Raw genomic sequence first — 10,040 nt, forward strand, 5'->3', positions numbered from 1 at the left:
TCCTCCTCCTCCTCCTTCTTCTTCTTCTTCTTCTTCTTCTTCTTCATTTTCCTGGAAATCTCCCTTTGTTCATGTTCTCCCATTCCTCCAGGTGCCAGTTGCCACCATAAGGTCCAACTTTCGTCCTTCTAGGACAAGTAGACTTTTCAAGTGCCAAGTTCTCATTTACTTTCACTTATAGGAGCATTTATCAGTGGAACTTCTTCCTACCTTCAAAGTAAGTTTCCTTCCTTTTCTTTCCCCTTCCAATCTTTTCCCCCTTTTCTCTTCACCCAATTCCACTGTAAATTCTTGTTCTGAGAGAACAGAGGTCATGTTCCCTTGATTGCTAGCCTTTCGTTTGATGCCAGTGTCTTACTCCTCTCCATTCTCCGGTTTCCCTCCCTTTCCTTTTATGTTCCTTCCCATGTTGTAATATAGAGCTACAAAAGAAATATTCACCTGTAGGGAGAGTGTTGCCAGATTTTGTGTTGTGATAATGTCCTTTGTCTGCCTCCTCAGTGTTATCTCTGCCAGATTTCCACTTTCACCCGTCTCCTTGGGAGCATTTACAAAGAAACGTCTTATTCGCATTTCTGTTCCTCTATTGCTATCATTATCTACATTTATTCTTTCCTTTATTTCTGTTGTTTGGGGGTTTTAAGAAGCAAATAATTTCTTCAATCTGGTTTTCTTTCTAAAATTGTTTCAAACTCTTCTTAATTACTTAATGTCCATCTTTTGTCCTGTATGATTAAGCACAGATTTGCAGAAGTTACCCTGGGTTGCAATCTGAGTTCCAGTGCTCTTTGGAAAACATTTGATTCCCTTCTCCTTTTTCTAATGTCTGTGGAAGCCTTGTATTATTCCCCTGTCCTTTCCTTTGTATTTGAAGGTATTTCTCCTGATGGCTTGCAGAATTTGTTCTTTCTGAATGGAATTGCTAAATTTAACTCTATGTCTCAGTGTTTGCAGCTTTCAGTTTTTTTTTCTGGAGATGAGCTACAAATTCTTTCTGTTTTTGATTCTTGAGATTGCAATTTCATTTTCTATGTTCAGAAGTTTTGGGTGATTCTTTTTTATTATTTCCTTCATTTTGGTGTTAAAGTTTCTTATCATCTCATGTTCTTCTGGGAGAACTGTAATCCTTAGGTTGTCTGTATGAGTCCTGTAAAGATCTCTATGTTTTGCTTGCATAGTGAGAATATTTTCTTTTAATGTTCTTGATTTTTGCTTCTCTTATTCCAGGTTGTCTTTTACTTCTGTGTATTTGCATTTCTCATCCCCCTCTGTTTTCTTTGGTGAGACTTGCCATTGCAGATTCCAGTTTTTCTATTCTGCCTATTGTATTGACTGTTCAGGACATAAACTGTACTTTCATAATTCTCATTTCTTTTTTGAACCACCCAGGAACTGCATATTATGGTTCCATGTTCTTCTTACATTCCACAATGTCCTCTGTCTCATCAAGTGTTAAATCTTTTTTTCATTTTGCAGTATTTATACATAAATGCCTGAGCTAATTTACTAGATCTGGAGGCTTTATTTCTTCCTATTATAACCGGGTTTGTTTGTTTTCTGTTGATTTATATAATTTTGAAGGTCTTTGAGATTCTTCTTCCTGGAATTTGTGATACTTTCAGTTTTTTCTCCCATTCATCTTCCTTATCACTGACTTTTGAATCTCTCCCCTCTGATTATGGCTTCTTTGGGGGTCTAGATCTCAGTTGTTTCAACCTCCTTCTACACTGACATTGTTCCTGGTGTTTGCACAGATCAGAGACCAGCCTGTTGTAGGACAGCTAATTCCAGATTGCTACTTGGAACTTGAGAAGAAAATTTTATTGGAGCGAAAGAATGTTCCCATTGAATTTCCAGTAATTAGTCAGAAGCGACTGGTTCAGCTAGTCAAAGAAAGTCAACTACAGTTGGATGAAAATGAACTTCCTCATGCAGTTCACTTCCTAAATGAATCAGGTATTTTTAAAATTGTGGTTTTTACTTTTTTTCATAGTTTAAAAAGAGAAGTTTAATCAAAACACTGAATAATGCAACAAATTCTAAATTTAAAACAAGCCATCTTTGAAAAGATTTTCAAAATTATCTTAAAATAAGGATACATGTATGAATTTCTGTAGAATCATAGTAACAAATCATAGAAAATGAAAAGTTAAGGGTATTTTTTTCTGCTAAATTCATTCAATTTTAGGGCAATCACTTTACTTTTTTCAGTGAGGAAATTAAAGCCCTCAGATATCAAAATAACTTGCTGTAGAATGTACTTACTCTCATAATGGCAAAATCCCATACATTCACAGTGTCATGATCCATAATAGAAAAATTATTAATCTAGCCTTAATGTACTAGAAATTTTATTTGAATTAAAACATAAGATTAGAAATTGGAGTAAAAGCTGTCAAGTTGGATACTGTCTCTGTTTCCTTGATTTCTTTGACAAAAAATATTATCAAAAAGTTTTGAAACAATGTTTTATTCCTCTCTGTCTCCAAGTTATTTGAATGTTGAATTTTAATATTTAACACAGGATGCATTTGTAACATACATCTAGTAACTGAACGAAAAGAAAAAACCCTCAATTTCTCTTTATATTTAGATATAAACCTATGTCAAATAAACATTTATATAATATTATATGGTTTGTGAAGTATTTCATAGTCCTTTTTGTTCCTTATGACAGTAGAGAGTGTGTTATAGTGGGCATGGAACTAACCTCAAAATTAGTACAACCATGGCTCACATCTTCCCTCTGACACATAAACTATTTCTAAGACCCTGTACAAGTCACTTATCCTATTAAGTTACATAGGCAATTCTCTGAAACTGAGTTGCAGATATGCTTTGGTAAAAAGTGAGTTTCTTTGCTGTGGATTTCCTTATACTGATGCATAGATGCAAACAAAAAAACAAAAAAAAATGAGTTGTTAGAATTTTCTGATGTTTGAAATTGTATTACAGGTGTCCTACTGCATTTCCAAGACCCAGCACTGCAGTTAAGTGACTTGTATTTTGTGGAACCTAAATGGCTATGCAAAATGATGGCACAGGTTAGTATCTTGTACTAGAATTGGGGGTAATGACTGTCAAGTCACAGGCAGAAAATGAAAATTTAAAGTCTGTGAAAATAGTCTGTGCTTAAAGTAGAAAGCATAATTAATTCATCTGCAAACATTTATTAAGTCCTGCTGCCATGTGTCTGGTAGTTGTTGTTTGTCCTTCATTCTCAAATGTAATTGTGACATCTGAGAGGTTTGGCAAGAGGTTTTGTCTTCCTAACAGGCAAGTGAATTGGATTTCAATGAAGGAAGGCTATTCCAAGTCAACAGCCTCATTTTTCCTCCAGAATTATCTCAGTCCATTTGCCAGACACACATCAGGACAACTGGAAATGGCCCCAGATGCAGTGGAGGACCTTGGTCTTTTCAAGCTAAGGTCTTTTGCAGGTCTCAGTTTGATTGAGGCAAAGCCCATTCAGTGATTAAGGCTAGGTAAAAAAATGAGGCAAAGAATGGCCTCTTTACCCTAAAAAAAATCAAACTGGGAGAAGACCCTTAGGGTTTCTGGCCAAAAGAGAAATAATTCCTATTTATATTCACTCTGAGTCAGTTTGGTACCAAACAAAGACTTAGTGGGGTTTGGCTTGGGACCTACTATTGACCAATCAGTGAGAACCAGAGTGATTCAAGTTTAAGGCATGGTCCTTAAGAAAGATATCTAGCTTATCTTGAGACATTTCCACTCACTGTTGGTACCTGGAATGTGCACACACTTGTGGATAGTACAAAATCCATTATACTTGAAAGACAAAGGGAAAGAAAGAAAAGGAAAGAAAGAGCTGTATTGCCCAACTGCCCAGTCCCAGTTTGGTCACCAGTGGGGCAGCTCCTACTGTTGAGTGGAAAGTGACAGCAAGTGAGACCGTTTAGAGTTTTAAGTGGGGTTTAATAGCTGGCAGCTGCAAGGGGTGAACAATATCCAAATCAAGCAGCCCTGAGGAGTATGTGCTCAGGGCTTATAAAGACAAAAACCACACAAAGTCAGTTATTACACAAGTGGGGAAAATACAGAAGCCAAAGATAGTAATCAGTTTGTTGCCCAGAAATCTGTTTGTTGTCCCATCAGTTTGTTGTCCAGCAATCCATTTGTTGCCCCACTGGAAACTTCCCAAGTCTATTCTCCTAGGCAGGGTGTTTGACTTGGCAAGCTTTGTTGGCAATTCGGACAGGTCTCCTAAGTGAACTTTACCCAAGATGGGAGAGATGGGGGAGGTTCACAAAATGGTGGTTATAACACTACTACTCACAGGGTTGTTGTTTGTTCTACATTCTCTAAGAGGACCTCGACATCAGGGAGGTGGTCTGACCCACTGGCAAAAAATGAAACAGTTCTTGGCCAGAAGGAGCTTTTAGTCAATTGGAAGAAATAACATGGGGGTGGCACTAATAGCAATAGGAATCAGGAAAATTCTTGTAGGAGTGGTGTTTGAGATGAATTTTGAATATAAATGCAATGCTAAGAAGCATAAATAAGGAATGTCAACTTTCAAAGCCAACCAAGAAGAAAAGCCAAAGGCAGGGAAACATGGAATGCTGTATATGGGGAACAGTAAGAATGAAAGCTTGATTGGAACATTGAGGATCAAAGCATGGAACAGGAGGAACACAGCAAAGTTAGAACTCTTGCACCAAAAGCTTCCAAGAAAAATATGAGCTGGTTACAAGAGCTTAAGAAGGATTTTGAAAATCAAATAGGGAAGTGGAGGAAAAATTGGGAAGAGAAATGAGAATGAAGCAAAAAAAATTACGAAATGAGAGAGTCAACAAACTGACTGAAGAAAATAACACCTTAAAAAATAGACTAACTCAAATGGCAAAAGAGGTCAAAAAGCCAATGAGGAGAAGAATGCTTTAAAAAGCAGAACTGGCCAGATGGAAAAAGAATTTCAAAATCTCACTGAAGAGAATAATTCCTTCAAAATTAGATTGGAGCAAATGGAAGCTAATGACTTTATGAGAAATCAAGATAAAATAAAACATATCCAAACAAATGAAAAAATAGAAGGCAATGTGAAATATGCCATTGGAAAAAACCATTGACCTGGAAAATACATCCAGGAGAGATAATTTTAAAATTATTGGAATACCTGAAAGCCGTGATCAAAAAAAGAGCCTAGAAACCATCTTTCAAGAAATTCTCAAGGAAAATTGCCCTGATATTCTAGAACTAGAGGGCAAAATAGAAATAGAAAGAATTCACCGATAGCCTCTTGAAAAAGATCCCCAAAAGAAAACTCCTAGGAATATTGTAGCCAAATTCCAGAGTTCTCAGGTCAAGGAGAAAATATTACAAGCAGTAAGGAAGAAACAATTTGAGTATTGTGGAAACACTATCAGGCTAACACAAAATCTAGCAGCTTCTATATTAAAGGTTTAGAAGACTTGGAATATGATATTCCAGAGGTCATAGGAGCTAGGATTGAAACCAAGAATCACCTACCCAGCAAAACTACATTATACTTCAGGGGAAAATATGGTCATTCAATGAAATGGAGGACTTTCAAGCATTCTTGATGAAAAAGCAGAACTGAACAGAAAATTTAATTTTCAAATACAAGAAACAAGAGAAGCATGAGAAGGTAAACAGGAAAAAGAAATCATAAGGAACCCATTAAAGTTGAACTACTTACATTCCTACATGGAAAAACTATAATTGTAACTCATGAGACTTTTCGCAGTATTAGTATAGTTGAAGGGAATATATATATGTGTGTGTGTGTGTGTGTGTGTGTGTGTGTGTGTGTGTGTAGGAGGGTGTATGTGTGTATAGATATATATGTGAGTGTGTGTATATTTGTGTACATGTATACATTGACAGAGGGCACTGGATGAGTTGAATATAAAAGGCTGATATCTAAAATATAAAATTAAGAGGTGTGAGAGGAATAAATTAGGAGAAGGAGAAAGGGAGAGATAGAATAAGGTAAATTATCTCATATAAAAGAGGCAAGAAAAAACTGTTACAATGGAGGGGAAGAGCAGGAAGGTGAAAGAGAATGAGCTAAGTTTCTCTCATTGAATTTGGCTTAAGGAGGGAATAATATACACACTCAATTTGGTATCTTACCCTACAGAAAAGTAGGGGGGAAGGGGATAAGAGGGGGGATAATAGAAGGGAGGGCAGATTGGGGGAGAGGGTAGTTAGAAGCAAACACTTTTGAAAATGGACATAGTCAAAGGAAAAAAATAGAATAAGTGGGGGGTGGGATAGAATGGAGGGAAATATAGTTAGTCTTTCACAATATGACTTATGTGGGAATGTTTTACATAACTACACATGTATGAACTATGTTGAATTGCTTGTCTTCCCAGTGGAGATGGGTGAAGAGGGAAGAAGGGAAAGAGTCTGGAAATCAAAGTTTTAAAAACAAAAGTTAAAACAATAAAATGAAATTTAATTAAAAAAAGAAAATTGTCCTAAAGCATTAGAACAGGAAGGGGAGGGGGGGAGTAGAAATAGAAAAAATCTATCGATCACCACTTAGAACTCATAAGAATATCATAGTGAAATTCCGAAACCCCTAGCTCAAGGGAAAATATTAAAAGCATCAAGATTGAAACAATTTAAATATCATGGTGCCACAATGAGAAGTACACAAGATCTAGCAGCAGAGACATTAAAGGACTGCAGGTCTTGGAACACAGCATATCAAAGAGCAGAAGAACTGGGGCTCCATCTGAAAATATTATACCATGCAAAGTTAAGTATTATCCTGAATGAAAAAAAAAATGAACATTTGGGACAGCTAGGTGGCACAGTGAGTAAAGCGCTGGCCATGGAGTCAGGGGGACCTGAATTTGGTTCCGGCTTCAGACACAACACCCACCCACACACACACACACACACACACACACACACACACACACACAAACTAGCTGTGTGACCTTGGGCAAGTTCCTTAATCCCAATTGCCCTCCAAAAGGCAAAAAAAAAAAAAACAAACCAAACGAACATTTGATAAACTCTCAGACTTTCAAGACTTTGCCAAAAAAAAAATCCTGAACTTAATAGAAGATGCAACATATAAGAACCAAGAGAAATATAAGGTATATAACAAAGACTAATTATAAGGGATCCATGAGGACAGACTTTATTTTTTATATATGTAAAATGTATGTCTGAGATTCTTATTATTAATTGTGTAGCTCATAAGAAAGATTGGGGTAATCTTGAGTATGATATGAATTTAAAAAGTAAAACCATTGAGGAACAGCTGCAAAAAACAATCATTTTATACAATTAAGGTACAAGAGGAAGAAATCGATACAGAGACGGGGGAGGAGGGCTATTAGTTCTGGTAACCTACTTTGATTGGGAATGGGTTTAAGAGGAACAATATATATATTTAGAAGAGTATAAAAGACTTCGAAATTCAGAAGAAATAAAATGGTAGAGTCATAGGGAGGGGGGTGAGGACAAGGGAGCGATCTTTAAAGGGGAGGGTGAGGGAATAGGTAAAATAAGGGTATAGAAGGGTGTTTAGATTTATGGGAATGGGAGGATAGGGGAGAGATCCTTGGAGGAGGATACGCAAATAATAGGAGGGCAAGGCAGTGGGTAAAATTGAAGTAGGAGAGGCAGGAGGGATAGGAAAGAAGAGATGTACACAAACATAAAAAACAAAGATAAGGAGTAGTTTGGGAAAGTATATGTCTATATATGTATGTGTATATGTATATGTGTGTGTTTATTTCTGTAGCTATAGAGAAACAGATCTAAGCTTTATTGTAGTCTTCTGGGAGCTTAGGGGGAAGGAAAAAAAGAATAAAGTAAAAAGTGCATAGCAGAGAACAAAAGAAAACTTAGAAGGAAGCAAAGAAAAGGTGAACAATTCTCAACACAACATGTATTATTTGTCATACAGGCTTTCTTGAAATGAAAATTTATTGTTACATATTTGAATCCTCTATTATGTTCTGCTATGCACATGACATGGGGTTTTTTTTTCCTTTCTTTGGATTTACGTTCCAATATTTAAATTTATGATATGTTTTTGTTTCTTTTCTCTATTCTGTATTTGTGTTCTGGCATTTGAGTCTAAAAAAAACCCGACTAATCTAGTTAAGCTTATATGCTTAGCAAGAAGACTGAATGACAGGCTCATAACAAAGAAATGACTATTTTAAGGAAAGTGACACACCACCAGCATCAGTGCTTATGCTCCCACCTGTAGCAGCAAGCACCCCAGCATCCCCAGGGTGGCTGCCAACACAGGTTCTTAGATCTGCTTTGCTAAAGGAAAGCAACTCAAAATGGGTTAACAAGCTTACTTTAATCAATCAAACATATATCGTTTACCTAGTTCAGGGGGAAAAGGTCAGCACCCTGAACTTCAGAATATACAGAGGTTACGAGCATAAGTTACAGGAACATTTCAGCAGACAGGCTTCCAAACTGTCCAACCATTTCATACATCCATACCTAATCCCAGTTACATTCATGCACCAAATTTTGTTTGGTCATTCCCCAACTGATGGCCTTTTGCTTTGTTTCCATTTTTTTTTCTATCACAAAAAAAAGCTGGTTTAAACATTTAGGTGTATATGGAAGCTTTTTCTCATAAATAACTTCTTTGTTGTATAAACTCAGTAATAGAGTCTCTGGCTCAAAGGGTAGTCAGTCAAAGGTAAGTTTAGTCACTTGGTATGCATGATTCCAAATTGCTTTACAAAACAGTTGAACCATTTCACAGCTCCATCAATTATGAATTAATGTACCTATTATTCCACAACCCTTCACATTGACTGATGCAGTTTTATTTTTTTGTCATCTTTGCCAATTTTCAGAGTGTAAGGTGAAATCTAAGAGTTATTTTAATTTTCATTTCTCTTATTGTTAGTTATTTGGAACATTCTTTCATGTGACTGTTGAATACTTTGCTATTCTTCTTTTGAGAACTCTTTGTTTACTCATTTATTGGAGTCATTACTTTAAAAAAAAAAAAAGCAATCAGGGTTAAGTAACTTGCTCAAGTTTACACGGCCAGTTATTTCTGGGTGTGGTGCTGAGTATCTGAGCCCAGATTTGATCCCCAGGTCATCCTGACACTGGAGGCGGTGCTCTTATTCACTGAGCCACCTGGCCGCCCCTTTAAAAAGTAATTTACCTTTTAAAAGTAATTTCAGTTTTTCTTCTCCTAGATTTCCTCCATACTCCACTTCCTGTTCCTTCCAGCGATATCTCCCTTATAACAAATAATTTTTAAAATATCTTCTCCCATACCCCCTTTGACTTTTCCAGTAGGGCATGGTGGATCTCTATGCCCCAATGCCTGAATATCTTATTTCCCAATTACATGTAAAATAGTATTAATAATAGTATTTACAATAATAGTATTTATATATTTTTAAACATTTGATTTAAAAACTTAGAATTCCAGATTCATTCCCTTCCTCCCTTGTCACCCACCCTTACTGGGAAGATAAGCAATTCAGTATAGGTTGTACATGTGTAGCTATGCAAAACATTGCCATAGTAGATATATTGTAAAAGACTGACTATATTTCCCTCTGTCCTATCCCACCTCTCACTTGGTCTGTTCTCTACTTTGATCCCATCTCTTTTCAAAAGTGGGTGCTTCCAATTTCCTTCCCCCCCAGCCTGCCCTCCCTTCCATCATCCCCCCTGTCCTCCCCTTTCCCCCAACCCTCCTGTAGGGTGAGATACCCTATTTAGTGTGTATGTCATTCCCTCCCTGAGCCAAATTCAATGAGAATAAGGTTTTGCCATTGTAACCATTTGCCCTTGCCTCTTCTATATGAGATAGTTTACCCCATTCTGTCTCTCCCCATCTCCTCTCTCACATCTTAATTTCACCTTTTAAGTATTATCCCTTCCTATTAAATTGGTCCTGTGCCCTCTATCTATATATACCTGTAAACATATATACAACACATTCACATATGTATTCATATGCCTATATACCCTCCTATATAGACATATCTATCTATCTATCTATCTATCTATCTATCTATCTATCTATCTAT

At 36.6% G+C, this 10,040-nt stretch overlaps 1 protein-coding gene across 2 annotated transcripts in view; it reads left to right on the plus strand.

Moving 5' to 3' along the window:
* Positions 1 to 10,040, plus strand: part of LRRK2 (leucine rich repeat kinase 2) — a 244,910-nt gene that overhangs the window by 170,709 nt on the left and 64,161 nt on the right. For both annotated transcript variants that reach the window (XM_069099462.1, XM_069099463.1), the window contains exons 32-33: positions 1,755 to 1,956; positions 2,956 to 3,044. In XM_069099462.1, the coding sequence (XP_068955563.1) occupies positions 1,755 to 1,956; positions 2,956 to 3,044 (291 nt within the window). The remainder of the gene's footprint in view (positions 1 to 1,754; positions 1,957 to 2,955; positions 3,045 to 10,040) is intronic.

Source organism: Petaurus breviceps, unplaced genomic scaffold, assembly GCF_028583685.1.
Source record: "Petaurus breviceps papuanus isolate PSGF00001 unplaced genomic scaffold, PetGlider_PUasm1.0 379, whole genome shotgun sequence".
NCBI lineage: Eukaryota > Metazoa > Chordata > Mammalia > Diprotodontia > Petauridae > Petaurus > Petaurus breviceps.